General features: G+C 35.3%; 1 protein-coding gene across 3 annotated transcripts in view; it reads right to left on the bottom strand.

Annotated features, from left to right (window-relative positions):
• The window catches only part of COP1 (COP1 E3 ubiquitin ligase), a 118,637-nt gene that overhangs the window by 68,328 nt on the left and 31,850 nt on the right, over positions 1-18,459 (bottom strand). For 2 of the 3 annotated variants that reach the window (XM_054587726.1, XM_054587727.1), the window contains exons 6-8: positions 16,563-16,631; positions 5,687-5,746; positions 3,917-3,993 (exon numbers count right to left, since the gene is read on the bottom strand). In XM_054587726.1, the coding sequence (XP_054443701.1) occupies positions 3,917-3,993; positions 5,687-5,746; positions 16,563-16,631 (206 nt within the window). The remainder of the gene's footprint in view (positions 1-3,916; positions 3,994-5,686; positions 5,747-16,562; positions 16,632-18,459) is intronic. The other variant, XM_054587728.1, reaches the window with a different exon arrangement.

The raw sequence follows: 18,459 nt of genomic DNA, 5'->3' as shown, positions 1-18,459 counted from the left end.
GCATTTAAAAAAACTTGCTTTACTTTTATCCTCACCAGAGAACATGCTTAGAGAGGGGAAGGAAAGGAGAGAGGGAGGGAGAGACATCAATATGAGAGAAAAACACTGTTCGGTTTCCTCGTGGCCCAACCTGAAATCGAACCCACGACCTTTCAGTCTATGGGACGACACTCCAACCAACTGAGCCATACCAGCCAGGGCCCAAGGCTGCATGTGAATCTCTAGAATCCACCTCAAACCAATGATCAGATTTGGGAACAGAGTTCAAAAATCTGCAATTCAAACAAGAGTCTTGATTGATACTCATGCACAATGAAATCTGGCCTATTCGCATCTCAGAATTCAGAATTGGAAGAGACTGGCGATAGTTCTATCAAGCAGTGATGATTATAGTTTAAAACAAGAAATTAAAGGTGTTTTTTAAAAATCCTGGAATGCCTAGTAATTAAATATGATTACTAAAGTTTTAGAGTTAAATTCATTTTGATCATTTTAATTCTTGGAACTGAAAGTCTGCTTACGCCATGTTTTAAGTAGAGTAACTGGTCTGCCAGCATAACTTAGTTTTCATCCGAAGGCCGTGGACTCTGACAGCAGGGCTCTAGGGTCTGTCATGTTCACAACAGCATCCCCAGTGCCTAAAACAGTCTTTTATGCAGACCTGATAGAGCCCCCAAAACCGGCTGAATGACTAAGAATAAAGTCTTCAAATATTCCAAATAAAGGAAATTGTAGTTTCAAAAAATGGTTTTCATAATATGCTACATATCTATTACCTATCAACTTCAGAAATTACAGATACAAAAAGAGTATCTTCTCTATTATTGCTAAGGAAGTTTGACTTATGTGTTTTGTGCTTCTTTTTGTTTTAGTTCAAGTTAAAAATTCTGTAAGATTCTCCAATGGTCCTCCATCACCTATGACATCAAATTCAACTCCTTTGCATGGTATAGGGTCAAAGTTAAGGCAGGTATCCCCCGTACTCTCAACAATAAAACAATCAACTGGTATTACTACTCTCCTGCACAACAGATAAACTTCATTAAAATGCAGCAAAACATCATTTATGTTCAAAAGTCCTCCATGAAGGTGTAGTACAGCTTTCTTAAGTTATATTTGTAATCGCCTAAGCTCGGGGAGAAACTATTTAAGAGGTGAATCCAGGAAGTTTCTAGGCAAAAGGAACAGCACACGTAAAGGTATCCTAACATCCTATTTTGGGAGTTAGATTCAATTTCAACACGCAGAAATTGTAGGCAGGGTACAAGTGAGTGTGAAAGGACCATGCAGAAGAGTTGGGTCTAAAACAATTTACATACAATGGAAAGCCACTGAAGGATTTTAAGTAAGAAAGAAACAGGATCGGATTTAACTACTAGGAGGATAGTTAAAAACCACTGCTAAACTCCATATGACACTGAGTATAAAAAATGCAGCAGGAAGAGAACTGTCAGGATAGGGCAATCAGAGCTAATAATGATCTATACCAGACAAAATTCAGGGGCAGGGGTGGCATTATTTGTCTTTCTTCTTTCCTTTAAGTACATACTCTAATCATAAACCCAAAATCTATGATGTAAGGAATTCAATGACCTGACATACAAAGAAAGTCCTCATTACAGAAATAACTGAAGCTACAAACAGGCTTTTTAAAAACTAAACCTGCTTAAACGAGAACCCAAAACATTATAGCAAGGAACAATAACAAAAACTGTCTGGCATTTAAGTAACACAGCTAATAATTATAAGGGAAAGTTATTATAATTGCAACAACATACTATTTCTTAAAAATAAACAAAAATCAAATATTGTAGTTTAACATGACATTCCTCCCAGCATGCTCAAGTTCACATCCCAAACTGAAGGATAATTTTCCAAGAGTATTTAAGGGCAACATCATTTTTCCTGTTTCTCTCTCAAACTTTGATGAATATTCAAACTGTTTTAATGAACTGTCAAAACACTCTTTTGAAGAAAATATCATGTTTGCCAATTTCCCCTCCTTCAACTATTCACCTGTCTGCCAGAATCTCATTTGACGATAGCTTTGTATAGTATTTTAGTAAATCTCCCACAATGTTTTCACAGATTTCATGAAATCCTGTATCTTTTACAAGATATGCTACTTTATTTTACAATACAACCACTTCTCCGCTCTGCCCTATATAAAATCCTAATCCAAGCCTCGGTACTGTTGCGATGCTCCCCAACTTCCTCTCGCTCACAATGGCAGGGGGTTGAAAGGGAACAACTCTTCTCTATCCTCCACATGGAAACACCAGCAAATATTTTAAAATCTAAATCACATCCCACACAAAACTCTCCCATGACTTTCAATCATATTTACACTTCATTCCTGTGTCATCTTAAATGTCAGATCCTCAGGGAAGCTTGACTAACCACACAAAAACAGAATCCTCTGCAAACCCTTTGCATGCCTGCGATTACCTCCTAAGGTACTACTTTTATGTTATCTACCACTATTGCATTATAAATTCACTTATGCAGTATTTTCCCCAACCTCCACACATAAAGCACCACCCCTAAAGCTAAATACCATAAGGACAGGGGCTTTACCCACTAGATTCTACATCTAGAACAGTGTCAAGCACATCGAAGGCACTGAATAAACAGATTCGGTTGTATGAATAGAATGCTATCTTGTCACGTGTTAATAAAAGTCATCAGTAAGAGACTGAGTAATGAAACTGGGCACAACAGATATAAAAACATGCTACTATTAGAGAGGGATATGGGAATCAGAACTGCCAGTTTATTAGTTCATAGTTTGTGGTATGACAATTTTTGCTTGCCTACAAGCTCTCACATAATAAATATTCCACAAAGATCCCATGTATATTAGAAAGCAAATGCTAAGCTTAAAAATATACCAAAGACTGAGTCATTCCCAAGTGTTTTAAATAAAGTAAAGTTGGAGAAAAACAAGCTGAATTACATAGATAAAGTGACTGCAGAATCAACTAGAACTCACAAGGATCTCGCTACAACGGTGAGCAGGAAAAACAGCAAACACCCCAGGAGAGCTCTCCAACTAAGACATTCCCCGTGCCCCTTTCCCCACATGTCATGCCAAACTAGACCCGCAATAACTTTCCTGAACTCACAGGTTCTGAAGGCTAGTAAAATCTCTCACTTCCATTAGACTGCCTGAACTATTCGTCAAAAAAGTTTCCATTGGCCATTAGTGTAAATCAATTAGCAAGTTAAAAACATGTAAAACTCCTATACTTTGAACATTGCAAGCAAAACCATTCAAAATTTAGGTAGTACTTATTTCATTGAATACAAGTTGCAAAGGAATTACAGACATTCACTCTATCTCACAAATACTGAATGAGGTTTTAATTCTCTAAAACCTAGGGAAACAGCCAGGAGCTAGACCAATATAATCCCTGCTCTAACAAAGTATATAGAAAAGGCTTAATTAAGCTAGTAACAGGGAGTTATGAGACGATGCCATGGAGATCTAAACTGACCAACCTAATTCTTTCATTTTAAGTCTGCACCCCCCAAATTCAATAAATTATGGGAAAAGCTCATTTTATTTTATTAAAATTTCCCCTAATATCACCATTTTGTGTTCTCAAACTATAGATTTTAATGTCTTTGAATTTTTAATTATTTTTAAGTTACCATTATTTCAAGACATCCAACAAACCTTTAACCCACCCGTGAATTCATAACATGACAATGCACTGCTCAGTCACTGTCTTTGGTATGGAAATGCAAAGCATTAAAAAACAGAAGGGTAACCTGAATCTCATTTCTAGAACACGACCAAATACAATTTCTCAGGAGTTTTGAACATCACATGGAAAAGGTCGTAAGCACTAAAATCATATGTGCACTTTGTATAACATAAATTCTACACAATTACAAATTTGAAGTTTTGTACCTGTGTGATGGAGAAGGAGCTTCGAACTGAGGCACTGTGCTATCCTCACTGACAGGAGAGTATAAGCCGCTCATTTCCTGAAAGCATAATCATTTGAGTTATACAGAAGATGTATAAATCAAAACCAGACATGACATTATATATTCCTTTGCAACCCCAAGTTTTCATTCATCCCCTTTTGTCTCAACAAGGCTCCCTCACCAGAGTGCAAAAGCAAGAATATCTAAAAAGCTAAGAAATAAGCCTTTTATATGGTACACTTTCTTAACAAACTAGAAACTCTTTAATAAATATTGTTAATCACTGATAAAGCCACCAATGCAAAAAAAAAAAGGACAAACATATTGTAAATACAGCTGGCCCTTAAACAACATAGGGATCAGGGGCACTGACTCCCAACCACCCTATATATCTTCTGTAACTTTTGACTCCCCTCAAATTTCACTAATAGCTGACTACTGACCAGAAGCCTTATTATTCAAACATAGTCAATTAAAATATATTCTGTATGTAATGTGTATTATACACTGTATTCTTACAATAAAGTAAGCTAGAGAAAAGAAAATATTATCATAAGGAAGAGAAAATACACTTAAAATATCCATTGAAAAGAAACTCCCGCTTATAAGCGCATCTGCGCAGTTCCAATGTGCGGTGTTCACTGGTCAACAGTATTTTAGGTTGGCTGTACAGTACACTCTGTGAGCAGTGAACCAGCTAGCCGCTGACCTGGGCGAGCACCTACGGATAAACAATAGGGTAAGTATGACAGGGAGGTGACAGGGTCACTGGGTTCAATCCTCTGAAGCAAAGGACCACAGGCTGTGTCAGTCTCTGCTCTAAAGTACCTCTGCAAACATTTTTAAAAGTAACACTTCTCTTGAGTCAAATATTAGCTTTTCAAATAAAGACAAACTGTAAGTTTTGATCATTAACCCAGAGGAAAAGGTCTCCTAATCAAGTATTATTGCATAAATTACGCCTCTGAATCATACCAACAATGTGGCTTCCTTTTTTATGTTCTACATTTTGATTAATGCAAAAATAGCAAATTTTAAAATGCCTCTAAAGATCCATAATCAAGCAGAATTATTTCTAACTAATCCAAACTCTCAGTTCAATCAAATATAGGTTAGGCATGCCACATGGGATACTGAATTTCCACTAACAGTAAACTCAACAGCAATGAACATGTATCAGCAAAAGTATAAAACATATGAATAATTAAAAACATACAGTAAATTTAAATAAAGCTGAAGACAATAACCTCACATCATAATAGCCTATGAGCCTCTCAAAGGATTTTCATAATTAAACTATATCATACTATAAATTCTTACATTTTTGATAATGTATTCTCACATCTCTTTTTGAATTAACATTGGCACCTAGTAGCACACAGTAAATAAGTCAAAAATTATTTGGTTAAAAGAATGAAATCATGACATATTTTAATATTAATAATTGAGGGTTTTGTGGGAGTTGATTTAAATTAATATGATGGCACACATACAAAAAAACTGAATGATTTTTTTAACCTGCCCAAAAATTACAGCAATAAAACAAAGTGAAAACAAATTTAAAATACATTTTATCATCAGGAAAGTGATGCTTTTTCTATAAAATGCAGTCTCAAAATTAAAGTAACATCTGTTACTTTCTACATAATGAAGCCCAATCCCATAATCTACTGCAGCAATTTAAAGTAAGAGCGACAACTTCATGAAATGGAAAAACTGCTAGAGAGGTGAGAAATTCTTGATATCTTACTTCCACTCTTTTAATATCCTCTTCCAAAACACTTAGCTCCTTCTGGATCTGTTCCAGTTGCTAAAGATAAAAGAGGAAAAGAAAAAGCCTAAACCAAACCATATTTATATCATCAAGATTATAAAATAACTTACATTTGAAAAATGATTTTTAAAAAACTGGGTACTAATGGTAAATTATAGGGATTTAATATAAAATAACACAAAAATATCCAGAAGTCCCTATGTTAAAATTTAAATGAAGAAACTTAATATTTATGAAAACAAAATATACTTCTTTAATGTAAAAAGAATTGATTTTATAATAAAAAGATGAACAATAAGAGTGTGACTTATTAAAAATACAAGACATCCAAAGAACCTCATTTAATTTTCAGCAATTATTATCAGCATTTCAGTTGTTAACTCTATTTTAAAAATAAAACTTAGCCTTACAGGGGTTGTAGTCCACTATCCAAAAGCAATCGCAAGTTAGCATCTCCACATTTCCTTCTTAACCATTTTTTCAAACATATTTAAGATAATGTTTTATCTTTGATATCTTATCTATTGAATTATAACCCTTTACACGCCACTTACATACAAACATTTTAATTGTAGAATCACATTCAATACATTTAACGATTCTCCCTCCATCACCAGAATTCTGGTTGCAAACTACCATGAGTAATTCCGAAACATGAGTCTGAATTTCTAATTTTATTAAGAAATTATGAAAAATGAAATTAGAAAAGAAATGAAGTTAGCAAATCTCCACTACATAAAACAAAACTGCTTTCCAGAAGCACACACCAATTTAAAATTCTGTCGCCAGCGCAAGCGCAAGTGGCTGCCTTGCTCCTGCTTCAGCTAGCGGCAGGGCGGGCGCTCCAATCCGGAGGGCCTTTCTGCTCCAGCAGGCGCGCTGCCACCCGCTCCACAGACGCCTTCTTGAAAGCAGTGCCTATTATTTAACTTTCACTTCCCTAACGTCTGGTAAGGTTACACAAGCTTTTAATGTTTATTGACCTTAGGACCTTCTCTTCTGTGGCACTACATCATAGTCGATAATATAATTGATAACTCATTCATTCAATTATTAACCAATCCTAAGCATTTTGCTACACCCTGGGAAAACCACGGTTTAGAAAAACCATAGCCCTTGTCCTTGTGGAACTCAGTGCAGGGAAGACAGCAAACAAGTCAGCCAAGAGCGCTGTCTCAGTAAGCATGATGATGATGGTACGCCCCCAGAATGAAGGAAGCAGAGATGGCTCTCAACTAGGTGGAAACCTCAGAGGCAGCAGAGCGGTAACTGGGTAACTAAAACTACATCTTAAATTAAATAAAGGGCTGAGCCTTGAAGGACTAGAAGAATTCTTCCAGGTGGAAAAGAGTGGGGAAATACAGAATAAACAGGGTAATAACAACACATACAAAGGCACAAAATATTATTTCTGTGAGAAAGAGAAATAATAAACCTGAAGCTATGACAATGAATGAAATCACCCAATGTCAACAAGCACAGTGTGAAGAGATGAGCACAAGTACTGGAGGGTAACGAACACCAATGTTTAAGCGATGGGCTAAGGAAGCAGAGGCCCTGCGTTAACTACAAAGGGCAAAGCAGTAGCCACAAAACTAAGAGAAAAGCCTGCACACCAGAAAACCTGGGGTAGGGGTGCAAAAAGAGTTACTAGCACAGTCAAATGTTTTCACCTCTTCCATCTAATAAACCTCCTCCACCCTAAGGTTTTTTTTTGTTGTTGTTGTTGTTGTTGTTTTACAATACTCCAAGACTACTTCAATCAGATGACATTCAAAACCGAACAAAAGAATACTGGTATACTTTCAGAAAAAAGTTGGTTTTAAAAAAAAGAGTAGCAAAACTTACTGTATAAAAACAATAATGAGATACCATTGCACACCTATTAGAACATCCAAAATCCGTAACACCAACAACACCAAATGCTGAAGATGTAGAGCAACAGAAACTCATTTGTCGCTGAAGAGAATGCAAAATGGTACAGCCACTTTGAAAAACAGTTTAGCAGCTTCTTTAAAAAAGAAAATCAAATATCCTCTTATCATATGATCTAGTAATCACACTCCTTGGTATTTACCCAAAGGAACTGAAAATGTATGACCACACAAAAACATGTTCACAGCAGCTTTATTCATAATTGCCAACCAAGATGTCTTTAAAAAGGTGAATGGATAAACAGGGGTCCATCCAGACAGTGGAATATTATTCAGTGCTAAGAAAAAATGAGCTTTCAAGCCTGAAAAGACATGGAGGAAACTTAAATGTATAGTGCTCCTTGAAAAAGGCCAGTCTAAAAGGCTATAAACTGTATGATTCCAACTCTATGATATTTTGGAAGAGGCAAAACTGAGGAGACAGTAAAAAAAACTGGGGTTGTCAGGTCTGGGGGATATGGGAAGGGATCAATAGAGAAATTTTAGGGCAGTGAAAATACTCTTTAGACTTTGGGTGACTAGGATGAGTGAGCACAGGTTCATGAACCATAATGAATGTCGCTTCTGGTGAGGGACACTGATGATGGAGGAGGTTGTGCATGTGCGAGGGCAGGGGGCACATGGGAAATCTCTGTACCTGCCTGTAAATTTGCTGTAAACCTTAAAAAACTCCCAAAGTTTCTAAACAGACACACACACAAGTTCTAAGAGAGTTACCATGAAAAGCAAACGAAATTTAGCCATATAAAGTACAAAAGTAAAGTCTTACCATGCATACCACCCCCCCCCCCCCGAACATACGTATACTTAGTATCTGCATCCTGTACTGGCAGATTTGACTCAGCCCTCCCAAAAGCAAGCAATGAAACACATGGCAATACCAGTTGTCTGTGGTAAGTTATAATGTATAATGTAATACCTAGAGTAACCACTAAAAAACTACATAAAGAGATGTAGTCAAAAATATAAATAAATCAAAATGAGAATTCTAAAACACCCAAGTAACCGATATGGAGAGACACATAAAAGTAATAAACAATCAGCAACAGAAAAACAGGGAAAATAAATTAAGTCTGGCAGAGCGGACAAAAACCTCTTCTGCATATGATTTGAATATGATTTGGTAATTGATGTAACAAGGAAACAGAATCAGTAAGGACGCAGAAAATCATCATCATATTTAACAAACTTTACACTGCACTATGCAATTGCAGAAAAAACACATTCTTTTCATGCACAAATATTTCTAAATGTAACCAACTATCAGGTAATAGTGCAAATATCATATTTAAACAAATAAAACACCAAGTATTTTCTGATAATCCAATTAGAAACCCATAACAAAAAAACAAGAAAATTCCCATGTCCACGGAATAGTTTATTTCTAAATAATTAATTCACTGGCTTAAGAAAAACTATTATATAATAAAAATTAGAAACTATTTTAAACTAAAAAATAACAAACCAAATGCCAAATGAATATCATTAGGTGCAGCTAAAAAATTTTTTTAGCCTTAAATACTATATTAGAACAAAGTTTGCATATGTACAACCAAGTTAACAAATTAGAAAAGAAACAACAAAAAGTAGAAGAATGCAAATTATAAAGAGCACAAATTAATAAAATGGAAAACAAAACTAGAGTCAAAAACTTGTTCTTAGATAAGACTCAAAATTGATACATCCCTGGCAAGAACTGATCAAGAAAAGAGGAAAACGCACAGCACTAATCAGCAGTCAAAAATGAAAGACATCACTAAAAACTCTGGGAGCATTAAAAGTTTAATATTAAGACAAATCTTATACCAATAAATTAGAAAATCTACATGAAACAGACAACTCCTAGAGAGAATACAACACCTCAAAAGTGGTATCTACAGCAAAAACCTGAATAGGCATATAACTGTTGAAGCAACCGAATCAATAGTTTAAAACTCTGCAAACAAACAAAGGGTTCAGACAGCTTCTCCAGCAAGATATTTAAACATTCAGCCTAGATATCCTTCCTAGACTACACAAAGTCTTCCAGGAAATAGTAAAGAGGATACATTCCCCAAAATCATTTGACAAAACAAACAATCTTTATAGCAAAACTGGACCTGACCAGTATAAAAAAAAAAATTATAGGATAATCTCACTAATGAACATAGGATGTAAAAATCCTAAACAAAATATCATAAACCAAACAACAAAGAAGAGGATGTACATCATAGCCAAGTTTGGTTTACATGAGGGATGCAAGTAAGGTAAACAACTGTCCTGGTGGGGTTTCCTAGAATGCAGAACACTCTGTGATAAAACTAGGATACTTCTGGGCAAATCAGGACAGCTGGTCACCCAAGTGCAAAGTGGATTTACTTTTTAATGTTAAACCAATGTAATTATTGCCATTAACAGAATGCAAAAAATTTCACATCATCTCAGACGCACAAACATTTTGAAGAATACTCAAATCCCTACAAATGATTAAAGAAAAAAAATCCTCTTAGAAAACTGGGAATAGAAATTTACTTCCGTGAACGATAAAAAGTACCTAAGAAAAACCTACAGAAAACATCATACCTAATGGTGACACGCCGAAAGCTTTCACTTTGAGATCAGCACCAAGACTAGGAAGCCCCGCTATCACCACTTCTATTCATCATTGTACCGGATGTCCTAGCCAGCAGAGTAAGACAAGAAAAATAAATAAAAGATATAAGAATGATAAAGAAAGAAACTAAACTGTTATTTGCAGATGATGATGTGTATGCAGAAAACATAAAAGAATCTACAAACAAATTCTCAGAATCAGTGAGAGTTTAACAAGGTTGCTGGATGCAAAAACATGTATGTGTAAAAATCAACTGTATGTCTACATACCAGCCACAAACAGTAAGAAACTGAAATTAAAGACACGGAGATCATTTACAATAGCATAAAAAAATGATTGAAGAGCTAAAAACAAATCCAAAATAAAGATGTATAAGAGTAACACCCTGAAACATATCAAAATTTTATAGAACATTCTTAAGGACCAAAATAGAAATACCCTGTTTATGGGCTAGAAGACTCAACATTGTAAAGGCATAGTCTCTCAAACTGATCTACAGAGTCATCCCAGTAAAAATCAGAGGTTTACCACAGAAATATACCAGCTAGTTCTAAAACTTACATAGAAATACAGAGAGCCATGAATAGCTGACACATTCCTAAAGAAGAATAGCTTACTGTAAAGTTTCAGTATTTAGTACAATGTGACATTGCCAATAAACAAACAAACAAACAAACCAGTGGAGCATACGAGAAAGCCCAGAAACAGAGCCACACATATATGGACATGTGATGTATGACAAGGATGGTAGTTCAGAGCAATGGGGAAAGGATAAAGTTTTAAACTAAGGATGCTTAGACAACTCATTATCTACATGAAAAGTTCCCTATTCCTCATATTATACACAATAAATCCTCAAGTAGATTACAGTTCTGAATGTGAAAAATAAAGAATTAAAACTTCAAATAGATAATATAGTAAAAATGTCTTCATGACCTCAGTGGAGAGGAATTCTTTACCTGACACAAAAGGCACTAATTATATCAGGAAAGACAAATAAATTTAACTCTATTAAAGATAGAAACTTCTGCTCATTAAATAACCTCAATTACAACAATGGAAAAACAAAACCCAGCCCAATTAGAAGGGGGACATATTTGCTATAGATAAAGATAAATAATTTTTATATAGAATATATAAACAACAACCCATTAAGAAATAAACTAAAGCCTTAAGCAAATATTTCTCATATACACAAAAAACTTAAATGGCCATTAAACATAGTACCAGGTGCTCAACCTAATTAGTCATCAGGAAAATGCAAATTGAAACCATTAAGAGATAGCAATACGTACCCCCAAATGAGCTAAATTGGAAAGTCTACTGAGACTGAGTATTGGCACAAATACAGTGCAATAACAGCAACACTCATACAACTAAGTAATGTAACTAAGTAATGCAAATGGTTAGAAAAAGTTAGTACACATCCTATGACTCATCAATTCCACTTCTACATACATCCCATACAAATATATATGCTAATGTATACCAGGATGCATGTGTAAGATAGTAGCAGCATTTTGTGAATAGCTGCAAACTGAAAACAACTCAACAGTCCATCAGCAACAAAAATGGGGTATATTCATTTAATACAATACAACAAAAATAAATCAACTACAGCCATATACAACAATATGGATGAATCCTAACATTGAGCCAAAGAAGGCAAGAGCAAAATATTACTGCAGAAGTGCATTTATGTACGTTTGAGAGAGACATAAATACTTAGGCATCAAAACAATAAACAGGAGGCAACTCGCAAAACTATCAGAATATTAACTACCTGATGTGCAAGAGGGATATAATCTGGAAAGGGGAGGGAGGAAGCTTTAGGGTTCCTAGCAATTATCTACCACTCATAATCAGGGCTGTGGTCCATGGATGGTCACTCTACTATGATTCTTTAAACTGTGTATTTGGTTAATAAACTTTGCTTTATTTCATATAAAAACATTAAAAATTGAATTCATTAAAATTCCAAACAAAAGCAAAAGGAAACCAGGACTCATCAAAACTGTCCTATATACAGTAAATTAAAGAGGTACTACAAATGTCCAGAAGTGCATTTTAAAATGAAATCATATGAAATACATAAAGCAATTGTTCAAATGCCAGTACTAATTTGCACAGATGAAACTGGCTTTTACATGAAACCCAAAGCCTGTCTGTTCAATCCGAACATGAGAAAGAATAACATGTTCAGTCATACACATACATTGATTAAATGCTGTGATAGGCGGAGCCCCACCTCTTGGTATTCACACCCTTTTGTAATTCCCTCTCTTTGTGTGGGCTGGATCTAATGATTTGCTTCTAATGAACAGCACACGTGATGGGACATGACTTCTAAGATTCAGTTACAAAAAATATGTGACTACTGTTTTCAAAACGCTCTCTTGCTTTCTCATGTGCTTCCTGAGGGAGGTGGGCTGTAATGCAGTAAGTTATGTGGTGGGGAAGCCCACATGGCAAGAAACTGGCAGTTCTTCCCCAGAGCCCGTGAGCCAGCTCAGAATGGCTCCTATTCCAGAGAGACCCGGACACTGCTAACCGGGCCAGCACCTTGACTGTGGCTGAGTGAGGACCCCCGGGGACAAGGCAGCCTCAGCGCACCTCGCCCAAGACGGTGAATGTCTGATGGTTTAAGTCATGGCATTTGAAGTCTACTACATGCCCATTCTTGCCTCCTAATATTTGAAAGAGTCTGTAGGGTAAAATAAATCAAAAATGAAAATTAAACATAGGATTCTAATAGACCTACAATACTAGTGAAATGTAACACTGGAGTAAATAAGTATGTTAAATCTGAAAAGCGAAGGAACTCAACACTAATTCGAAAGAATATATGCACCTCTATGTTCGTTGCAGCACTATTTACAATTGCCAAGGTACGGAAGCAGCCCAGGTGTCCTTCAATAGATGAGTGGATAAAACAACTATGGGGTATTTACACAATGGAATACTAGTTGGCCACGAAAAAGAAAATTTTACCCTTTGCAACAGTATGGATGGACCTGGAGGACATTATGCTAAATGAAATAAGCCAGTCAGAGAAAGGCAAATACCATATGATTTCACTGTATGTGGAATCCAGTAAACAAACTGAACTAATAAGGAAAATGGAGACAGACTTACAGATGGAGAACAGGTGGAGGAGGGGTGGAGTTTAGATGGTGGAGGGATTGAGCAAAAAAGGAAAAAGGACTCATGGCCAGGGACAACAGTGTGGTGATTGCAGAGGTGGTATAAGGAGACTAACTGGTAAAAAAACAAACAAACAAAAAAAAACCCTGAAAAGCAGATTTAACTTCTTTATGGTTATATATCAATGTCTAAACCAAGACCCATAATAACCCCAGTTAAAAGTTAAGTAGGAAATCACAAAAGTTAATTTTCAAAGTCTGAATGCTAATCTTAGGAATATAAGTTCAAAAGTAGTAGTTTGCCTCCTGGTCATACTGCATTTTGCTTGAATAAATTCAAGTATAAATTATACGACAGGAGATAAGAACTTTAACAATTATATTAATTTTGAGGATTAAACATGCAAATATACTTTTAATATATGCAAAAAACATAACCACTTGCTTCATTCTATTTGCACTAAATCTTGAGGTATTAACTACATTTTCTAGACTAAAATTTATTATGATTACAACTCATTACTATACCCCCGACACCAATCATGAAATTTATGAAATGTAATCAAAGTAACAGGTAAAATTCTTAAAGTCTGTTAACCTAGCTCCAAATTTTCAAATGTTTAAAACTTGTTAGCCTAGTTCCTCAAAGTCCCTTGTGTAACTACACCTGAAATACTCAAAATCAATGAATGGTGATATATCAAGCACATGAAAACCGGAAGGCACTACAACAGCACAATCGGCACACAGAAGAGGCCCCCATATTCAGAGCCGCCTGAAGCCACAGCAGCATGTTTCTTGGCCAGACTGCTTACCACAGTAAAATACAGATGAAGGGGAAACAAGATGGGTCATTAACAAGATCACACTGCTTCAAACAAAAGTTTGGCTGAAAAACACTACAGCACAATTAACCCAGACATTTAATAACAGAAACGTAGAAACACTGATTCTAAGGGGTATCTGATCAAAGGCAATACCACAAAAGGCATTCCTGAAGGCCACAAGCCACCAAATCAGAGACAGGACAAATTAGGATCACAAGGAAGAGTTATTGTTAAGAACCAATTCTCTACTGAGCTCTCACATTCCTGCTCATCTTGTAATGGCTTTTGCTCCAAATTATCTGTTCAAGGATGCATAGAGAATGCCCTGGCAAGACAGAAACAGCGCCTTCTTCCTGGAAAGAGAGCACTGTGTTCTGATCAATATAAAAAAAAAACAGGGTGTCCCTGCAGGGCAAAGACTGGACAGGTCTGTTAGAAGACCCCTTTAAAAGACTGGGGCTTCCTAAACTCAGGGTGCCTTGGCTGCAATATAAATCCACTGTATGTGCAGTGACAATCTGGGTCCATCCCCACACTGCCCCGTAGAATGTGGGGCTCACAGGGAACTGATGCAATCATGAGGCTGATGCTGCCAGATGTGATGTCATAAAGTCCTGTATCTCCAACCCAGGAGTCACGTCTTCTGCCAGCGTCTACACACTGTGGCGGGGTAACTTGTTAGCCTGACTATAGGGTAAAAATCTCTCATGTGCTGTATCCTTATTACCTGAAACAATTTCAAATCTAACAATTTATTGCAAGCATTAACTGACCCCCTAGAGAAGCACTATAAAAACCTCAGAGGCTAATGAAAACCTTAAATAACTCAGGACACAGACAGTACACAGACCATTTCACCTAACCCCCAGATATCCTCTTATTTGTACTATTGACTTAGCTGATTCATTTATCACTCGTTACCAGGCAATTTCCCACATGTTAAATCTTACTCTCAATGAGATTAAAGTCTAAGGCAAGGAGAAACACAACTACTGCAAAACAGTTTCACATTCTGTTTTAAAAGAGGGGCTGCAGGTAGTGGATGAAATACAAAAAATTATCACTCTTCCAAAAAATTTTCTATAGCAAAAAAGTTGCATGTATACATTCAATCAATAATTTTATTTTCCTACATTATAAAATTTTCAACTTTGCTACTCAAAGTATGGTCTGAGGACCCAGAGCGGCATCACCTGGAGGTGGCTGAGAATGTAGATTATGAGACACACATACCCCTTAACCAGAACTTGGATTCTAACAGGATCCTCAGGCTATTCTCATGCATTTAAAGTTTAAGAAGTACCCATCAAAAAAAAAAAAAAGAAGAAGAAAAGGAATAAACAAATCTTACATTTATAATAAAGTGTTTTTAACAACAGAAATATTAAAATCAAAATTGTTAACAAAAATTAAGAATAAGCCATGTAAACAATAATTAGCAATAAACACTTGCATAATATAAAAAAATTTTATCTGAACTAAAAAAATTTAAATAATCCATAAATAATAAAAAAAGGGGAACTATAAAACTAAACTAAACATAAGCTTCTGGCAATGCACACTTCAAGTACTTCATCAGAATGAAGACATTTCTCATCTTTTTATTTTCAAAAGTAATAAAGATAGCCTAGGACCTAACACATAATAGAGGGTCATATTTTTTAATGAATAAAAAGTATCCTAAATAGATAAGTCAAGCTAAAAAATACGAGATTTGAGATAGTCAAGAACTTAAATATAAAACAACTTTCAGAGTTATTTTAGCATGCTACCCAGAGCATAGGATGCCTTTGACTTTTCCAAATTTTGTACAAGTGTGAAATGACTAAGGAATTTTATAAATGTTAAATTAGAACACGCTAGTTATAAAGTTATTAATAAAAATTATCTCCTTGATATTCTGCATGACTTACATTTCCCAAGTTCTAAATACGCAGCTATATTTTGACATGTTTTTACCCCGTCATACATTTTTACCATTAGAAAAACTATAACCCTTTTTACTCAAGGTTCTAGTATCTCTTAAATTTTCTTTGAGGATGAAGGGTAGGCTGTCATTTGATAGTTCTGTCTTACATTCTTTATACTTGGAAGTCAGTCATTGCAATGTTCAATCCTATTGAGCTATTTGGACTTGTCAGCACATCTCCAAAAAGGGACTTTTAAATAATCAAGTTGTAAAGGTAAAAGAAGTCAAAATAACAAAACTTAAAAAAAACTCATGAAAACTGAAATGCTTTTAAAAATGTTTTTAGCCTGAAATGCCTTTACAAAAATGGGGGTTGGGGGTGGGGGGAATGGGAATAGTCAACAATAGTAAATAAAACATTATGTAAAAGACACAAAATAATATACCTCTCTCTTATTTCTTCTTGCAACCTTGAGGAATTCCATAAGGATCTGTAGTTGGGCTGCATGTGATTCCTATAATAGAAAATTATAATTGTTCTTTTAAAAATATAACTATGAGTTCAAAATTTTCTTTAACACCACAATATAATCAGTATGAAGCAACTTAATGCATCCATTTAAGTCAGTCTATTATTTCTATTTACTCAGTTTTCCCATTTGCTAATTGGCATTTTAAGAAGCAAGCCATTTTCCCTAGAAACTAATTCTAAGAAACAGGTGTTTTAAATCACATTCCTCATTTACCTTGCTGAAAAACTACTCATGAGAACGGGCAATTCTGCTATCTGTCCTACCTTTCTATTCCCCAATCATACTAATATCGATACACCGCCAAGACAAAAAATCATGGTGGAACCAACACAGTTGTTAGACACTAACATCACTTTCATCATAAAAATTTCATCTGTCAGGGAGTAAGAAGCATGAAAAATGAAAAGAAATCCTAATGTTCAGAAGTCAAATTTACTATTTCAGATTATTACCTATTCACAGATATGCAAATTAATATAGTTCTATAGAAGATTTCAGTCAAATATCAAACACTTAAAAACAAAAATTTTAATATAATCAAGTGAAGGGCGGGGGGTAAATAACCCAAACTGGTAACAAACAAAAACATAACAGATAACTAACAATTATAAGGTTGGCAATTTCTGGGTATCAAAAAATACAGTTACAAAAAAATGTATCTTTAGATCACTTGGCTCACTTCTTTTCCATGTTTCCAGGAAGCCAAAGCAGCCCTGCCTAGTCTCTCTCCTGTTGCTTCTTCTACCCTAAGCCCATCCTTGTTTCACCGTCCCCAGCTTTAATAACAAACGTACTATAAACAAACAAACAAAAAAAAAACTTGTAAGGTGTGGTGCACAAGAGATTCAAAAGTGAAATTTTTTTCTTGCTTAACAAACTGGCATTTATTGAACCTGAGAATGGCTGAGAATGTAGATTATCAAACACACATACCCCTTAACCAGAACTTGGATTCTAACAGGATCCTCAGGCTATTCTCATGCATTTAAAGTTTAAGTAGTACCCACCAAAAAAAAAAAAAAAAAAAAAGAAAAAGAAAAGGAACAGAGAGAAGTTAAACTAACACAAAAAACAAACTCACAGGGACTATTTCCCAACAATGACGGCAAGGTATCCCAGGATCCTTTGCCTCTTTCTTGGGACACCTCACAGTAACTATCTATAACTGTCTACAGATTATTAATGGCTAGAGAGCAAAGATGACATCTTTATACAAATAGGAATGTGCACATCCAAGACTGCTAATAAACAACACAGTTTATTTGCAAAGCAAGTATACAAACTACCTTCAAAATAGTAAGTTTAACCACTTCATTTCTGTCAAGTAGAACATGTATATAGGTTAAGAATACTACTGATTTGTAGAAAGTGGGGAGAGCTCCACAAAGCTTCATGGTGAAAGAAAACAGTTTTCTTCAATTTTGTAATAGCATTTGGCTTTGTAAATTAGGAGTACTATTTATTACTTGGATATTAAGGGAAGGAAAAAGGAAAGAAAGGCAAGAGGAGGAGGAGGTTAGAAGAGAAGACAAAACAAGACTTGACTTTCCAGGTGTAACAGAAAATCAAATTTTAGGATTCTAACCTAAAACCTTGGAAAATTTTTGAGTGCTTCCCCTACTTAACTTCAGAGTCCCTACCTATAAAATAAGCAGGTAACATTTCACAAGTGAGAGTCATTTTGCCATATATTATGGAATTGTTACTATGACTTTGGTGGTAAATTTTCTCTGTATCAATACATTCTTTCCCTTAAATCTACTGTCAAAAAATTCTACAGGATATGCACTTCTGCTAGTATGACTGACTA

This window comes from Pteronotus mesoamericanus, unplaced genomic scaffold (genome assembly GCF_021234165.1).
Source record: "Pteronotus mesoamericanus isolate MK-2021 breed Mesoamerican mustached bat unplaced genomic scaffold, CSHL_Meso_final scaffold_1186, whole genome shotgun sequence".
In the NCBI taxonomy this organism is placed as follows: Eukaryota; Metazoa; Chordata; class Mammalia; order Chiroptera; family Mormoopidae; genus Pteronotus; species Pteronotus mesoamericanus.
The sequence above is the reverse complement of the archived record's forward strand: the minus strand, read 5'-3'. Positions and strand labels throughout refer to the sequence as shown.